Source organism: Zootoca vivipara, chromosome 2, assembly GCF_965207765.1.
Source record: "Zootoca vivipara chromosome 2, rZooViv2.hap1.1, whole genome shotgun sequence".
Taxonomy (NCBI): domain Eukaryota; kingdom Metazoa; phylum Chordata; class Lepidosauria; order Squamata; family Lacertidae; genus Zootoca; species Zootoca vivipara.
The window spans coordinates 28847457-28865425 of NC_142584.1; the positions used below are offsets into that span (position 1 = coordinate 28847457).

The following is a 17969-nucleotide window of genomic DNA, read 5'->3' on the forward strand; positions in this document are numbered from 1 at the left end:
TGTTAACACAGGGTCTTCTAAGAGGTCAAGGCAGGCCTGCTTAGTTTTTCTTGGCATATTAGCCAATGGCAGGTGGCTTCCTTGTGCAAGATGAGGATATAATTGTAACGTTTTGTACATCTTCAGTAGCTTTTCAAGTTTCTTATCGTTTTAGGGATGATCTATTGGTGGTGGGTTTAATAGTGCTTGAGAACTGCATGTGCTTGAGGTGGGATTTCAAGCATCTGCCCCTTTTTCTGCCTTCACTAACACGGTGTCCTTCTGCTTATACGAAAGCAACATGGCTGGCGACAGAAAGGACACAGCTCAGCTAGAGAAGAGTGTTTGCAAAGGCAGCGGGGTGAGAAAAAGGACAAAGCTATCCTAGTTTATTCTTTGCTCTTTCAAAGCTTTGTTTATGTGGTTTGGGAGGGAACCTGAGTGCTGTTTGCTCATGTCTGTCTGGAGTAATCAGTGCCCTGCAACCCTCTGCCCAATGGCAAGGACATCCCTTCCCCCATGCACACATCAACAGTGCCCCAGGCGTCTGGTTTTATGGAGGCAGGCTCTTAAAAAAAATAAAATCCTTGCATGGGTGTTTAATGGGATCTGACTGATTCTGTGGGAAAGCAGAAATTTGTTCCCTCTTAGGCTTGTCCTGCATTTTGGGGAGCTAATCGAAAGGAGCAGCAAATCAGCAACCATCTTCAGCTATTTTACTAAATCTCAGTGCCAATTTGAGGTTTTCCGTAATGTGCGGGTGGCAATTGATGAGTAGTCATATATGACACTAAAAGTGACTGTGAGCCTCGTGTCACACTTTAAATGCACACAAAAGTTGCCATTACGCAATAAAACACACACAAGATCATTTTTTTAAAAATCAAAGATACTTTCTAACAAATACCTTTGCATTTATTTATTTTTGTTCACTGCTCTAGCAAGGGCTGCTAAGAAGCTTTGCACGACAAGAACATACAGTTTAACAATAACAGCATTGAAACAAAGGGTTTTCTCATAATGCAAAATAAACAGGCATAGCTGGTACAAAGGCCTTTCAACTGCTTAGAATACTCCATGTATAGAACCAGTACATTGGCTGGAAATATCATCACATATGGTCTAAGAGTTACCGGTATAGGGGGCAACCCCCCTCCCAAATGGTGCCCCTGGAGAGACATGATTACTTGCCTAGAGCCACTTGGTTGAAATTAGCTTTGCATCTCTTAGGTCACAGCTTGGCTGCTATCCAGAGAACTACATTGGTTTCCTGAACTTACTCTTGACTGCTAGACCATGACGTATACTGTAGTGTATAGCAAAGATCAGAAGAACTGCGTCCCCATGGATGCTCCCTGCAGCAAGCAGCAACTATGGTTGGCAAATCTATTTTCAGTCCCGAAGACACAACTCAGCTTCCCCACTCCACCCCCTCAGGCCCTGAGAATGCCATAATTTCATAAGTTCTCTTGGTTGGAGTTTGAGAGAAAACATTGCACGTACACACACATACACAGTGCTATTTTTTCTAGAAAAAGAGGTGCCGGAACTCACCATGAACACTTCCCTTGTTCTCTTATAATGGCAATGGCGCCCACCTGAGGGGAGCTCAAGGTGGTGTACATTGGCTCTTCCCCTCTCCATTTTATCATCACAATAACCCTGTTAGGTAGGCTAGACTGAGAAGGAGTGGCTGGTCCAAGGTCAAGCTGTGAGTGAGCTTCATGGCCGAGTGGAGATTTGAACCCTGGTCTCCAAGCCCCTAGTCCAACACTATAACCATGACACCATACTGGGTGTCAATTACCTGTTCTCGGGCACCTGTGTTTCCAGCAGCTTTTGGAAAGATGATTTGTATATAGACAGTTCCTTGAGTGTTTGCCTGAGTTGGCCTCCAGGGCAAGGAAAGCGGCTGGGTGTTTCTGCACTTATTCTTGGGAAGCTGCCTCCACTACTGTTCATTTGAGGTTATGTATCAGGGCTTTTAACCAACCACAGAGTCTAGGACTTGCCAATCAGAAGGTCGGCGGTTCGAATCCCCGCGACGGGGTGAGCTCCCGTTGCTTGTTCCCTGCTCCTGCCAACCTAGCAGTTCGAAAGCACGTCAAAGTGCAAGTAGATAAATAGGTACCCCTCTGGCGGGAAGGTAAACGGCGTTTCCGTGCGCTGCTATGGTTCGCCAGAAGCGGCTTAGTCATGTTGGCCACATGACCTGGAAGCTGTACGCCAGCTCCCTCAGCCAATAAAGTGAGATGAGTGCCGCAACCCCAGAGCCGGTCACGACTGGACCTAATGGTCAGGAATCCCTTTACCTTTAATATAGCTGCCTGATGGAGGACTGAGGCTTCAAATCACAATTCCTCACCTGGTCACAATTTAGGAGGAACCAACAACGGGAAGTTCCAGACCTGCCTCTGCCACTCCAGAGATGCACTGAAAGGCTGGTTACTGCAGTAATGGGACTTAAGTGCTAACCTGGCCTCTTTCATCCCATTAGACAGGATGCCCTCTAAGTAGCTCTGTAAAACAAGTTACTGACCATAGCCACAGAGTTACACTTGCAGTGCAGGACTGTCACTTCCCCTTGAGACACTAATGGCTACATGATCTAGTGCTATTTTTCTAGAAAAAGAGGTGCCAGAACTCACCATGGACACCTCCCTCATTCTCTTATAATGGCAACGGCGCCTACCTGAGAAGTGCCGGAACATCAAGTTCTGGCTGGGGAGTAAAAACACCTTGGCTTCATCACAGATAGAAACTCTACAGCTGAAGCTTTGCCATTGCATCCCTAAAGAATACAAGACACAGCCTTGTAGCTCAGTATTGCCAACACTGGCAGGCAGCAGCTCTCTAGGATTTCAGGCAGAAGACATTCCCAGCCCAACCTTGGGGATGCCAGTGAGTAAATCTTGGACCTTTTCCACACAAAGCAGATCTGAGCCACAGCCCTTTATATGTGGCCACAGGGTGGTTCACAACAGAATAACCATACTGCGCACACATAACAATTACTTCACTCTGACGCAGAAGATAAACAGCAGCATCAGACTGTTGTAGACATTAAAGGCGCAGTGGCCATGCCAGCAGAAAAGTGCCAACCCCCTAGGGTAATGTAGTGGTTGCAGTGTTTGACTCCCCACAGGGATAGGGCACTTCTGATCCTCCAGGTAATGTTGGGATCCAGCTCTCATCAGCAGGAATCTCAGCTAAAGCATCTATGACAGATGGTCATCCAAACTCACATATTTGCCCACCTCTTGGAGTAAGGGCTAGAGAACCCAGGGTTCAAATTTCCACTCAGCCATTAAGTTCTCATGGGGTGACCTTGGGCCAGTCACACTTTCTCAGCCCCACCTACTTCGCAGGCTTCTTGTGAGGATAACATGGTGCCAGCAGAATACTGGTATGACTAGCATTGGAGGTCATGGGAGTAGCCAAGGGGGGCAGGGGGTAAATCAAGTAAACTAATACAAAATACTTAACTGAGGTTCTGCTCCCCCTTCCCAATCCTGGCTATGCCTATGTTGGAGGTGGTGGTAGTCTGCCACTTGAACAAGAGTGGGGCCAATGCTATTGAGGCCATGCCCTGCTACGGGGCATCTTATGGGTGCCTGACTGGCCACTGGGAGACCAGAATGAACCTTTGCTGTGACCCAGCCAGAGCTCCACTCCTATTCTTCCAGGATCTGGAGCGCCTTGGCAGAAAAGGCAGACAGGGCATAAATGCAGGCAGCAAATAACTACTAGACTAGAAGGAGCTGCCTCTGCAGGTGCAGGGCTCTCCTTCACTGGAAGTTTCTAAACAGAGGTGGGTTGGAGGGATTCTGTAGCTGCGATTCCTGCACTGCAGGGGGTTGGACTAGACGACCCTCGGGGGACCCCTTCCAACTCCCGGGTTCTACGATGCTGTGATTGCAAAGGGCCCGATTCTGACCATCTCCCCACCCCTCCCTGTCGCCGACGGTGTTGGCTGCCTGCTGTCCCAGGCGCCACCAGGCAGTGCACCAGTCAGTTGCTAAGCTACCGCGGGTTGCTCCCAAGCTCGGAGGCGTTTGCTGGGTCCTAAGATCTGGGCATCTCCTGCAAGGTCCCTCCGCGCTGCCCCGCTTCCTTCCACACGGCTCCGCCGACGCGAGTCCAGGGGTGGCAGGGAGGGGCCACAGGACTCCCACGCTGCCTCCTCCTCCTCCTTCCCTGGCCCCGCCCGGGTCTCTCTCTCTCTCTGGCTCGCTCCCTCTCCTCCCTCCCTCCCTCCCTCCCTCTCTCTCTCTCGTTCACTGCGGCTGCGGGCGGCATCCATCGCCAAAGAAGACGAAGCACACGGAGCCCGGCGCCCGCCGCCGCCGCCGCCATCGCAGCCCGTCTCGCTGCCGGGGCTAGATGCAGGCCATCAAGTGTGTGGTCGTGGGAGACGGGTGAGCGCCGCCGGAAGGGATCGCCGTCGGGGGGCGCGGATAGGCGAGGCTGGCGCTCGGCCCAGGCGGCAGGGGACCATGTGCCGCCAGGCAAGGGTGGGGCTCTGGGCTAGCGGGGAGAGAATGAACGCAGCCGCCTCGCGGAGGGGAAGGGGATGGTGCACTGGAAGGGAGGGGGGCGTCTGGGGGAAGAGGGGGGGTGAGTTTCCACCAGCATAGGGGACCTGAGCACACGCCCATCAAGCTGCTGCCTCTTGGGGAGGCGCCTGCTTTCCTATGCTGTTGCGCCCCCCCCCCCTTACACACGCACCTATTGTTGCCCTACGAAACCCACCCCTCTCATTGCCTTGCTAGCTTTTGCCCCTGATCATAGCTGCTCGCCGCCCCTCTCCTCTCATTCTGTGCTGCCGCCCCCCCCTTTCTGCTGCAGTTTCCAGCAGGGGTGCCAACTTGAATAAAATATTGGGGGGAGCAGGTAAGCCCCACCCCACGTATTCCATCGCAAGACAAGGCGCGCGCACGCATACTATTTGAATGGCAATGCCCGTCAACTTTGGGGGGGGGGAGCCCCAGCAAATATTTTATGGGGACGGGAGCGAAGGGACCTGAGCCCCTAGGAGTTGGCTCCTATGGTCTCCAGGGAGGGTTTCCACCCACCCCATGCTTATTATCTGCCCCTCTGTTCGTCCTCCGGGTTTCCGCACTTAGCATCGCCATGTGGTTTGGTGGGAGTCTTTATGAAAGCCCTTCGCCTTCCCTTTCGCACGACGCCTCCCCGCCTCTCCCGCGCACATACACACAGCTGGATCGAGGAGCGGGGCGGCTGCTTTTATTGTGGTAGGGATCTGATACCGATTCAGCTAGGCGGGCTGAGATAAGATGTGTTTCCTTCTTTGAATCCTAAGGTTATATGACCGCCCTGCAGATTGGCAGAGATGGGCAAATGCCCAGTCTTGATCGAGTGCCGTTCTCTCTCACGCACACACGCACAGAGCCAAGGCTGTTTCAAATGCTATGATTTCCCAGCTTGCAGGTTTAAGTGCCACCAGCCAGGAGGATGTGTGAAGATAGCTTGGCAAGCTGACAGCAATAAGCACTGGTGCAGCAGGGTGAATCCCAAGGATGGTTACCAGCCACCTCAAATGTTCAGGCCAGCAAAGGAATACAGTATTGTGCTCAAATAACTATGTTGGGTAGATGGATTCAGGGATTTAGGGAACTGTCCTTGTGCCAGGGCTTCAGCATGTAGTGTGCTGTAGAAGGGATGTCAGTCATGGAACACAGAAGCCTGGGTTCAAAACCCCGCTCAGGGTGGGGTGTTGGGCAAATCACAGAGTCTTCGCCTACCCTACCCTATAGGGGTGAGAAAGAGGAGGTGATATCAGGTATGCTCCCTTAGCTCCTTAGAAGAAGGGTGCAATACAGATGAGATAAATGGTGGTGTGAAGTTGGGAGCCCCTAGTTCAGACATCACTTTAATGGTTAACTCTGTGGCTGGCCCTTCGGCACAGAAGATCTGGTTCAAACACAGTCAGCTATTTTTGTAGCGGTTGCCTGCCCTCTTCTGACTCTCTCTCTCCCCTCCCCACCTCATTGTTGCCCTAGCAAATCAATCTCCCACCACCCCAATCTCTCAGCTTCAGGTTCCCTGGCTTCCCCTTCCAATAGCACTGACCTACTGTACCTTACAGTGGGTTTTTAGTATTATTTAGGCGATGCACACGAATCACTTTGAATGCTCAAAAAGCATTCTGTAAATGCCACGTGATATTTATCGCAAGGCATTGGGTGGCCTAACTTCCCTGCCACCATTGATTTGGGGTATCCCCATTTATGTGCCTCATTGCTCCACTGATATGAGAAGACCGTCTTCCTGTATGCTTACAAAGATAAATTAAAAGGTTACAGTGCATAATTCTAACATAGTCAAACTGCACCTCTCACCCAATCTGTTCAGACCTTTACTCAAAGAAAAGTTAAAATAATCTCCCTGTTTGCAGATGTTGGCAATTCCTGCTTCCAGTGCTCCCCCCCCCTTAGAAAAATAGGTACCGGTACTCAGCATGAAATTGTTACTTTAAGTGCCACACTCTTTAACGACGACAATAACAACAACAACGAGGTGCCGGTACTGCGTACTCTTGAGTACCCCCTAACAAGAAAAAGAAAAAAGCACTGCCTGTTTTAGACAATACCCAGTGAGATGGGGAAATGGCTAGGAATCAGAAGTGCGAGCATGCAAATGAAATTTCAAACACATAGGAAGGAAATGCTATGACTGGGTACAAGGTGTGTGACCTCTCTCTATGCAATGGCTTGCCATTAGGCAATGCTGGTGCTGATCTTAACAGAATCAGTCCACGGACATTATATCACAAGCATCTCTTTTAAAAATGTGTGTTGCACAGAAAAAAACAGTAGAGAGCAGTATATTTGTTTCCTACCAAATGGTTTTAACATGTATTCTCATGTACAGCACCAGCACTTCTCCTGCTGCTGCTGCTGTCTCCCCCCGAAGGCCATCTTTTTATGTGATCATGTGGGTGAAAATTTGTCCCTTTGGCTTTTGTGCTTGCTGGCTGGACCATCGAGAGATCCTTGGTATGCCAAAAGCAAGCGCAAATGTAGGATCGTTGAACACCGTTTTCCCTGTTGGAACTTAAAATCCTTGGCTATTAATTGTGTTTTCACTTTTTAACCCAATTGCACCCTGTTAGTCTCAACAATGTGGGTTTTTAAAAAAAGGTTTTTATGAGCTCAGATTAGTAGTGTGTGAAGAATTTCACTATAAGGGAGGGGTACCTTTCCAGTTGTTGCTGGACTACAACTCCAATTATCCTGATCATGGCCAAGCTGGCTGGTTCTGATTAGTGTAGTACATTGGATACCCCTGCTGTATAAGGTGTGTTTCCTGCCCTATAGAACAATTTCACTGAAGGAAGAAGTGTGGGTGTGTTAAGGATAGATCACGTATACAAGAATCTAGATCTGATCCAGTGGCTGAGAATTGGGGAAATGCACCCCATTTCCCCCCTCTCAGCCCCATGCCATCCTGTTGTGTCTATGCTGTACGGCTCTGCTTTCGTTTCTTCAGGGCTGTGGGGAAGACCTGTCTGTTGATCAGCTACACGACCAATGCCTTCCCCGGAGAATACATCCCCACTGTGTGAGTATAGAGGTTCTACTACATAGTTGTTGGATAATATGCATGTGAAGATAATATGGTGGTTTGTAGAAGTCCCACACTGGGATGCTGATACCCCTGGGTATTGAAAGAACTGGGACTCCTAGGGACACTTGAAGTGGGACAAATTGAGCAATAGTCTACTAAACCAGATAAGGTTAAGCACAAATTACTTTAAAAATAAAATTAAGTATTTTGCTGTAGGCACCTCTGCAGGGAAGCTGTAATTAGCCGTTGTTTTCCAGTGTGTGTCCACACATAGCAAAAAAATCATAGATGAGCTAGATGCCTGCTTTTTTATGTGGAATTTTGTTGGGTAAAATAGCCATAGCTGTCAATTTTCCCTTTTTTAAAGGGAAATTCCCCTATGCTGAATATGTTTCCTCGCGAGAAAAGGGAAAACTTGACAGCTATGAAAATAACCCTGGTTGTGATGGCTATAGTATCCCTCAAGGATTGTGCTTAAGAATAATAGCACTATGGGAAATGTTCACTAGAGTCGTATCATTTGCATGCTTCTACCATTCTTTCGCTTGGAAAGTAACAGAGAAAGGGTTGGCGTTAAACTTATTCTCCACCTCTGTACAGGTTGTCTGTTGAGTAACTTACTGAAATGTAATATACAGATTAACTCAGGTTACTTCTGCTCTAGCACTCTTTGACAATCCTGAGGCATTGCTTTTCTGCTCTCAACTGGAAGCAGAATTAAAAGGGAAGTTCAACAGATCACTTAATATATTATCCTGCAATGCCCACCACTATGGCTGTGATCTTTTCCTATTTGCTCAGAAGTAAGTCCCATTCAGTAAATGGCCCTTCTGACATCATTGAAAAGTGTCCTGCTTGCAGGTTGTCTAAGATATCTTCCACAGTGGGGCTGCTGATGTTAATCGCCCCTCTTAAATGCCTCTCATTATTGGTGTCTCTCCTGGGGGATTTTTAAATGAATGGGGTTTAACATTACAAAACAGAACTATTTCACTATATAAAAACAAAAAGAACAAATGTTATGGGAGGAAAAGAATATTTTTAATAAAGACAGCCAGGGGCGGGGGTAGGGAGGTAGAAGAAGAGACTGTGCTACTACTTTTCAGTCATCATTAGGTTAGACAACATATGTGATTTAAGTGTGGTGGAGGAAGAAATAAACAAAGCTATGCAATTGAGGCGATGCCTTTAAACAGGCATCCCCAAACCGTTGCCCTCCAGATGTTTTGGGGCTACAACTCCCATGATCCCTAGCTAACAGGACCAGTGGTCGGGGAAGATGGGAATTGTAGTCCAAAACATCTGGAGGGCTGAAGTTTGGGGGTGCCTGCCTTAAAATGTGTAGTGACTAATTACTGCTTTAGAAGAGAGAAGTAGTTAGTAGGAAGTATTCCAGCACAACAATTAATCTAGCATGGAATTAAGGTTGCAATCTGAAACCCACCTACTTGGGAGTAATCTAAATTGCTCAGTGGGAGTAGATATGTATAGGATCGCACTGTGATACTGAGGGTGTGACCTGTGATGGTGGAGTAGAGAGTGATTCTCTGTTGCTGATGGAACATTTCCCCCTCCAGGTTTGATAATTATTCTGCCAACGTCATGGTAGATGGGAAGCCAGTAAACCTGGGCCTGTGGGATACAGCAGGACAAGAAGACTATGACAGGCTACGACCTCTTTCCTACCCACAGACAGTAAGTGATAAGGCTGCCTCTCTACAAGCGAAGTCGGATTAGATCCCCTTTTAGAGAAAGGCCCCTCCATGTCTACCAAACTAGGCAGTACTCTTGTAGACTATGCACAAATGCATTCCATGTTCTTTCTGCAACAAACAAGTTTGAATTATGTGACAATGAGGGAAATCTTCAGTTGGTTCAATAAAAAATTAAGCCAATATCACACATCCCTTTTGTGAAATCTGGTATTTTGGGGCGGGGACTAAATTGAGAGAGGGCAGTATTGGGACACAAAGAGCTTGCAGGTGTACAAGATGCATTTGCTACTCCTGTTGTTTCATCAGAAGTCACATCCCACCCTCGTCATCTGTCCTGCTTGTATCCTTGCAGGATGTTTTCCTGATCTGCTTCTCACTGGTGAGCCCAGCTTCCTTTGAAAACGTCCGAGCCAAGGTAAGAGGCTTTCTCTTAAGAATGTGGAAGTGACTACCAAGGGGCAGGCCTGTTCATAGTAGCCTAGCCAGAGATTGGCAGAGGGTGCCCTTCATCTTGCTACCCAAAGCACATGAGTGATGCCTCAAGGACAGGATTAAAAGTCAGTGAAGTAGAATCAGGGTATTTTCCTAAAGACCTCTCCCAGGCATCTTTGGCAAAGCAAAGAGCCAGGAAGGGCCACCTATCCTTAGATACCATTTTGCTTCTAGCACACAGTAACTTCTGCAGTCAAGGAGATTCACTCCCTTGCTTCTCATTTTTCAGTGGTACCCAGAAGTTCGACATCACTGCCCCAACACACCAATCATTTTGGTGGGCACCAAGCTGGATCTGAGGGATGACAAGGACACCATTGAGAGGCTGCGTGACAAGAAGCTGGCTCCCATTACCTACCCTCAAGGTCTAGCTATGGCCAGGGAAATTGGTGAGTCTTGGAAACAGGGGCTACAGGAAGCAATGGTGAACTGCATTCTCCCAACAGTTAGAAGTGTTAGCTTCTGTAGTTTTCCATCTTTTTGTCTATCATGTGCACTAGAACCGTAATGGAACCCTAAATGGAATTTTATAATCAAGGTTTAAGGATCTGAGGGGGAAGCAGAGAAATTACAAGTCTCCCTAAGTCATGTTGTCTCCTGAATTCCTCCAGGTTCGGTCAAGTACCTAGAGTGTTCTGCCCTTACACAGCGTGGCCTCAAGACTGTCTTTGATGAAGCCATCCGTGCTGTGCTCTGTCCTCCCCCCGTGAAGAAGCCTGGCAAGAAGTGCACCGTGTTCTAAGGGCATCTGAGTTCAGCATGTTATGGGTGTCTCTCCTCCTTGTTATGTGCCAGGAGGAAGCGTTCGCTGGGTGTTCCCGCAATGGGAGAGGCGGGGCCCTTCATCATGTACGAAGTCAGTGTTTTTTAAATGTCTCTTTGATTTAACGTCTGTGTCGATGTAAAAGGGCCGCATGGGAGGAGGAGGAGCTCAATGCTGTCCCCACCCCCAGGGCGGAGCAGTGGGAGGTGCATGCTCCCCATGTCTCCATGCCGGGGGGTGGGAGGGGTAATGCGTGAATGGAAAGATCAGCCCTTTATTACTACTTCTATTGGTGCTAGAGCATTGTGGCAGGAGCAGGTAACAAAGCCCAGCTGGGGCAGGGAAAGACAAATAGGACACAGGTTGAAGAAGTAGCCTTTATAGTGCTTTTATTTGCACGAGACACTAGCAAAGCTACATGATCAGTGCAGCTGTGTGCCATCCCAAGCTGCCTTTGCCTTTCAGGATATCAGCCTGTGTGCTGCTCCTCAGCTGGTTTTACAGACCATCAGCTCTCCCAAGGATGGAGAGTTGGAGGAAGGCCTCTTTACCTTGTCCAGCCTGAGCAGGACAGGGCCAGATGGCAGGAACCTTTCTGTAAGATTAAAGATGATGCAGGTGGAAAGGGTTATGGCCAACCCCTTCCTTTTTGTCAGGCGGGATGGACTGGGGGATGGAGCAGGGAGAGCTTTGGAGGGGTTGGGATGGAGACGGGTCCAGTTTTTAATCATCGTGTAGAGTGATGAGCTGAACACCTCTTATTTTATACAATAAACATTTCTCCATAAGTAAGGAAGTGTGATTTGTTCGGGGTCAGCAGCAGAAGCAAGCATCCTACAGCCCTCACTTTCCGCGTGCACCCACTAATGGAACCTTCCACTTGGTGTCTCTCTCTCTCTCTCTCTCTGCCGCAGAGATGGACAACCTGTGGCCACAACTTCCATCATCCCTGGTTATTGGCCAGGCTGATGGGAGCTGGGGCCCATGAAGATCTGGTGTTGCGGCAAGTTCCCCATCCATGTTCCACAGAATTTCGTTCCACATCTCAGTCTGTTCCGGATGACTCAGTAGGAAAAAACCACACAGGGAAGACGGAAGCAAACGCTGTATTTTAGCAGGCAAGGAATCCCCCGTCAACTGGCAGCATGGCACCTGTCGTCATGTTGCTTTGGTTGCTCAGCAGGAAGAGGATGCTGTTCACCACATCGTCCACCTCTGTAATGATAGATAGACCAGAGGCAGCTCTAGGCAATCAAGTCCACAGAACCCCCTTGAGCTTTCAGAGGTGGATGAAATGCCCCACACTCCAAACAATATTATTATTATTATTATTATTATTATTATTATTATTATTATTTATACCCCACCCATCTGACTGGGTTTCCCCAGCCACTCTCGGCGGCTTCCAACCAAATATTAAAAACAACACCGCATCAAACATTAATGCTGGGAGGGCGTTCCACAGGGCGGGTGCCACTACCGAGAAGGCCCTCTGTCTGGTTCCCTGTAACCTCACTTCTTGCAATGAGGGAACCGCCAGAAGGCCCTCGGTGCTGGATCTCAGTTCCGGGCTGAATGATGGGGGTGGAGACGCTCCTTCAGGTATACAGGAATGAGGCCGTTTAGGGCTTTAAAGGTCAGTACCAACATTTTGAATTGTGCTCGGAAACGTACTTGGAGCCAGTGTAGATCTCTCAGGACCGGTGTTATGTGCTCCCGGCAGCCACTCCTAGTCACTAGTCTAGTTGCCACATTCTGGATTAATTGCAGTTTCCGGGACACCTTCAAAGGTAGCCCCACATAGAGAGCATTGCAGTAGTCCAAGTGGGAGATAACTAGAGCATGCACCACTCTGGAGAGACAGTCTGCGGGCAGGTAGGGTCTCAACCTGCATACCAGATGGAGCTGGTAGACAGCCGCCCTGGACACAGAATTAACCTGTGCCTCCATGGACAGCTGTGAGTCCAAAATGATTCCCAGGCTGCGCACCTGGTCCTTCAGGGGCACAGTTGCCCTGTATTCCCCATCCTTGCACTTCCCCATGTGCTGTAGCCCCACCCCAAGATTGTTCTCTCTGGCAGATACTAGCTGGAGTCTGTCAACCAGTTATACATGTGATAGGACTCCTGCTTGTGATTTCTCCCGAGGCAGTTTTCAACGGTTGCTGTGCTTTTCAAGCAAATCCATACAGGACAGGGGTAGTATAGCCCCTGTGTGAGAACTGCACTCTTCCGACTACTGCATATGCTAGCTACATGTCTATCCGGAAAAGGGGAAATAGCAGTTTTGCCTGTCCCTTGACGGATGCCCATTTGCCATGATCTTAAATGGTAAGCAATCCTCCTTCATTTTGAGACACAATCCCTTTAGCCCAGTGGAAGCTGGGTATTTTTTTGGGGGGGGGGAATCAGAGGCAAGGCAATCTCAACTGTTCCATATTACTCAGAGGAAGCTGCCATGCTGTTCTCTTTTCTACTAGGTTTCCAAAGCTACAGAAGCTCCCACTTGCGCTCCTCGTGGGAAACTGATGCTTCAAGTTACCTGCAAATTTCCCCATTGGGATGCGGCTAATCATAGGTCCAGCTTTCTGGGGATCAGTCCAGTTGAGGCGGCCCATGTCCGTCATGACAACCGTGGGGTTCACACTGTTCACCCGAATCTTGAAAAAGCAAGGGCAGGAAAGTAGATAATGAATGCAGGCTTAGCCCATACATGCCAGCAGGACACCTGTGGGGGCTTTCAGATCTTCCCCCTCTTTTATAACCATTCTTGTCCACAAACAGGCTCCAGAGACAGAGATTTTCTGTCCCAACTGGCATGTAGGAATACATGTGACACTGACTTATTCAACCATCTGATTACCTCCAGGGCAGGATCCAGCTGAGTTTTCCTCTTTGGCCAACATCGAGGATGGTGAACCGAGTGGCCCTCCCAGGTGTTATTGGACTACAACTCCCATCATCCCTGACCATGTGGCCATGTTGACTGAAACTGATGGAAATTATAGTCTGACAACATTTGGTGGGGGGGGGCACAGGTTCCTCAACACTGTCATAGGCATATATCCTGAATCAACCATTATTAGTCTTTGTTTACTCTACTCTGACTGCACTACAGTGGTACCTCTGTTTATGAACACAATTGGTTCCGGAAGTCTGTTCATAAACTGAAGCGTTTATAAACTGAAGCGAACTTTCCCATTGAAAGTAATGGCAAGTGGATTAATCCGTTCCAGACGGGTCCGGGGAGTACTTAACCCGAAGCATGGGTGTAATTGGTTCTGGAAGTCTGTTCATAAACTGAAGCGTTCATAAACTGAAGCGAACTTTCCCATTGAAAGTAATGAAAAGTGAATTAATCCGTTCCAGATGGGTCCGCGGCATTCGTAAACCGAAAATTCGTAAACCGAGGTGTTCATAAACCGAGGTTCCACTGTATAGTTCTCATGGCCCTTTCCACTCCAGATGTTCACATTCTTATAATAATTCAGCAGGGTTCAGTTCTTACCCTGTGGGGACCTAGCTCCAGAGCCATTGTCTTTGTCAGCATATCCAAGGCACTCTTGGTGGAACCTTCAACACAACAAGAGAATTTAGTGTTCTGGTTTGCTGCCTATTCATCCCCACACCCCAATCCTGCCCCTCATGCTCTCATCCATGGCCAGCTTGAACATGCATGGCTTGAAGCAATCACTGCTTGCAGATTCCACCTGTCTTTAGCAGGAAGGACAGCAGCAAAAAACCTTGTAGTTTTACTCACAGTAAACCGTGTGATCGGACAGAGCCCGATGGGATGCCTGGCTCGAGACATTCACAATGGCACCCGGCGCTCCCCTGGCAATCAGTTTCCGAGCAACAATCTGAAACGCATGGCACCCGATAAAGGGGTGAGGACATTATAGCTTGGGGTTCAATGTGCACTATCACCATTGTAACCAAAGACAAGCCTCAAGCACAGAGCAGCAGTTACATGGAGAAGTTCTAACGTACTGCAGTCCTGAATGAGCATGCGACAGTATGGTCAAAGCTCACATGTTTACCACCTTAAGGCTGTGGTCCTATGCACTTACTTGGGGGGTAAATCCCATTATTTATTTGTGAGTGTTAACTTCAGAGTAAACATGCATAGGATCGAGCTAGAATTCCTAACGGGAGGCCAGAATACTATCCCAGCCTCTGAGCCTTTTGCTTGGCAGCTCATAAGTTAGCATTGCCCTCCCAACACCGTGCAGACTTCTCACCTGGGAGACATGCAGTGCGGCCCGAAGGTTGACATTGAAAGACCTACATAAAAGCAAAGTTAGATTAAATATGCAAAGCAAAGCAGACAGCAATGGCTTGAGGTGACTGCTAGGGACCAAAGTATGCAGGGACAACACTTGTGACCTGCAATCAGAGCCCCGCCCCCCTATTTTAGCAACAGATCTGCCTTGACAATAACCAAGCAGATAAAATAAAACAAGCCCCTCCATCCCTCTCTCCAGCGGCAGGAAGAGTTGTGGTTGGTGCCTTTGTGAGCCAGCTCTTTTATTTGGCAGACTGGGACAGATTAAAATGAAAACCTCAATCTAAGATAAAGGCTTTATTACACGTCTTTCAGGATAGGATGCAGAAGGCCTCCAGGGCTCAGAATGAGGATGTGCAAGGCACATAATTGTATGACAGCTTGCAATGTGAAATTAGGCATCTCTTCCCCTAACAACCAGATACCAACAAGGGAACCTGCCTGTAGCCTCGGGTCTGGGATTACCTGTCAAAGGCCTCCTTGGTCACCTGTAGGAATGGTTGCAGCAGTGCTACAGCAGCATTATTCACCAACAGGTCAATATCCCCCACTGTGCTCAGTGCTGCCTCTGTGGCCTCCCAATTGCCTAAGTCTATGCATAGCGTCTGGATGCCAGGGCACTAAGAACAGAGAAAACAGAAAGAGATCAGGCTTAAGCTAGTGGGTCAGAAGAGAATCTGGGTCTGCTGGTGCCCTAGTTCCTGTTCTTCCAACAAACATACAGATGCACAGAATAGGCTGAAGACGTATGTGGTTGATGGTTCAAGATTAGGGTTGTCAGATCCTATATTCACCCTGAAATTAATTTTGTATCATTAGGGGCACTTTTACACAAGTGTGTGTGTGACATCGTCTGCATCTCATGAGATGTAACATCTTGGATGAGGGATAGCTCGGTTGGTAGAGAGCATGAGACACTTAATCTCAGTGTCATGGGTTCGAGCCCCAGGTTGGGCGAAAGATTCCTGCATTCCCGGGGTTGGCTCAGAATGATGATCCTTGTGGTCCTTTCCAACTCGTAGGATTCTATGTAAGATCTACACAAGCCGGAATGTGCATTTCACATTTTGTACCCTGCATTAATAATAATCACAGAAATGGTGCCACAGGTGAAAATATACACCCTGAATAGTGTAGGTAGGGATAATAAATTCAGCAAGTGAAGCTTTTCTCAACACCACCGTGTCTCCACGATGATCAGCTATCTATATAGGATCAGGGATCAGCTGGTGGGTAGGTGGGAGCCGGAGTGTGGGCAACCCTAGCCAGTAAGAGCCCTCTCAGAAGCTTGACGACCCTGCACGAGCTTTTCTGAAAGAGGCATTGAAGAAGGACTACCTCCTTTTGCAGGTGGTCGAGATCCGCCTGGGTCCGGCTCAGCGCGACCACCTGGGCCCCGGCACGGCTGAGCGCCACCGCCACCGCCCGGCCGATCCCTGCAAAAAGGAGTAAAGAAATGCCTCTTTAATGGACGAAGAGAGTGTGCGGGGGCCGTTGCTTTCAGGCCGGAGGCCCCTGGCCGGTACCTTTGCCCGCCCCCGTCACCAGAGCCCGGCGTCCCGAGAAGCCCTCCATCTCCCGCCGTGGCGCAGAAAGTCTGGAGTCCGGAGTCCCCGCCTCGGGGCGAAGATCAGAGCCTGGGGCGTGCAAAGAGGGAGGCGGGGCAAGACCGGGACCGCCCCTCTCGCACCCTGCCAATCACAGCTCGCCTCAGAACCGCCCCTTCCCTCCAGCTTGAAAACGGGGCTCCTTTTCTCCAGTCTCAGGTTTACTCCGCCCACAAGATGTAAACAGTAGCGGACTAGCCTTTCCTTTGTCTAAAGATGGGTCTGCTCCGTTACTTCTGGCGCCATGTTTCCCCGCTTCTTATTAAGCCTGGGGGATTTTGTAGCTGCTGTTCCCTAAGAGGCAATGGAGAATGCGAAGATTTCCCGTCTCCCTAGGAATGGGGACCTTCTCCCCAGTCCCGCTCATTCTTTTTCTTTCAATTTGCAACATCTTAAAACTTGCCCTGCACAGATATTGTCCACGGTGTTTTGTTTTTAACCCCCATTTTGCAGGCGGGGTGAGGCGGGACCGGAGAGGATGTCACATGTGTCTGTCAATGTAATTCATTTTTTAATATTACTATCAACCTCATATTGCAGGTCGGGAGGGCTGAGAAGGAAAGCGGTTTATGGCAGCCCTTTAGTGTTGCCCGCTGGGTGTTGTTAATCCTCAAATTGCTAAATTGCCTCCCTCAAGCAAGTGCCTAGAAGAAAGAAAAACCCAAGTTCAACTGAGTGTGGTATTTTCCATTCATTTGCACGCTGGCCCTTTTGCGCTTTTACCCGTCTTCACAAATGATTTTAAATAATAATAATAAATAAACTGGCTGTGAGGGACACTGATCATGGGTGATTCTTACTGGCAACATTCAGGTAAATGTCTCTGGTACTTTAATGGTCCATTCTTACACTTCCATAATCCCATTGTTACTGGACACCCCCTCTTAAAAAAATAAAATAAAATAAAAAAGACAGTCCTCAGGCTCTTACCTGCTCCGTGAACTCAGATCACCATCACAGGACTGAAAACAAGCTATTGGATATCGTATTTGCTGGATTCTGAATCAGTGTGCATTCAGTATTTATCTTTATGCATGTCCAAGGTAGTTCACACAAATAAATAAATAAATAAAACAGTAAAATAAACAAACAGCAGTGAAATATATCTAATCAGGTTAAAAAGCCTAGGGGAATATTTTTATTTAATTATATGAAGAAAGTATTCTGCAGCACCATATCATAAAACGTATCGGGGGTGCACACTATAACACATACATACAATACAATCTCAACCCTTGCTTTTTCATGCAAAACCATTTGCAGTCGTTTTCGGTCATCAACAGCTATCAGTCAGTCAATCACCCATTTCCACCACCCTTCTGAGTAATCCCCACTCCCCATCCCCACCCCTCCCCACCCCTTCTCTACATAAGTGCCTGGGGACTCCCATTTCACTGTATCTGAAGAAGTGTGCATGCACACGAAAGCTCATACCAAAATAAAAACTTAGTTGGTCTTTAAGGTGCTACTGAAAGAATTTTTTTATTTTACTTCGACCCAGACCAACACGGCTACCTACCTGTAACATACAATATTGTT

The 17969-nt window shown here is 48.3% G+C and overlaps 2 protein-coding genes across 3 annotated transcripts; one reads left to right on the forward strand and one right to left on the reverse strand.

Annotated features, from left to right (window-relative positions):
* Positions 1-3983: 3983 nt before the first annotated feature.
* On the forward strand, positions 3984-11331 carry RAC3 (Rac family small GTPase 3). 2 transcript variants are annotated; one of them, XM_035104286.3, is made up of 6 exons: positions 3984-4397; positions 7492-7563; positions 9147-9264; positions 9637-9699; positions 10006-10165; positions 10388-11331. In XM_035104286.3, exons 1-6 carry the CDS (start codon positions 4363-4365, stop codon positions 10516-10518), a joined length of 579 nt encoding a protein of 192 aa, XP_034960177.1. In that variant the 5' UTR covers positions 3984-4362; the 3' UTR covers positions 10519-11331. The 2 variants fall into 2 exon arrangements, with proteins under 2 accessions (XP_034960177.1, XP_060127888.1); XM_060271905.2 differs by lacking the exon at positions 3984-4397 and having other exon boundaries at positions 7427-7563.
* DCXR (dicarbonyl and L-xylulose reductase) lies at positions 10912-16422 on the reverse strand. Its single transcript, XM_035104285.3, has 8 exons — positions 16350-16422; positions 16162-16259; positions 15289-15443; positions 14780-14822; positions 14299-14398; positions 14047-14111; positions 13081-13198; positions 10912-11754 (listed from the first exon to the last, which is right to left on the reverse strand). Exons 1-8 carry the CDS (start codon positions 16396-16398, stop codon positions 11651-11653), a joined length of 732 nt encoding a protein of 243 aa, XP_034960176.1. The 5' UTR covers positions 16399-16422; the 3' UTR covers positions 10912-11650.
* Positions 16423-17969: the final 1547 nt, after the last annotated feature.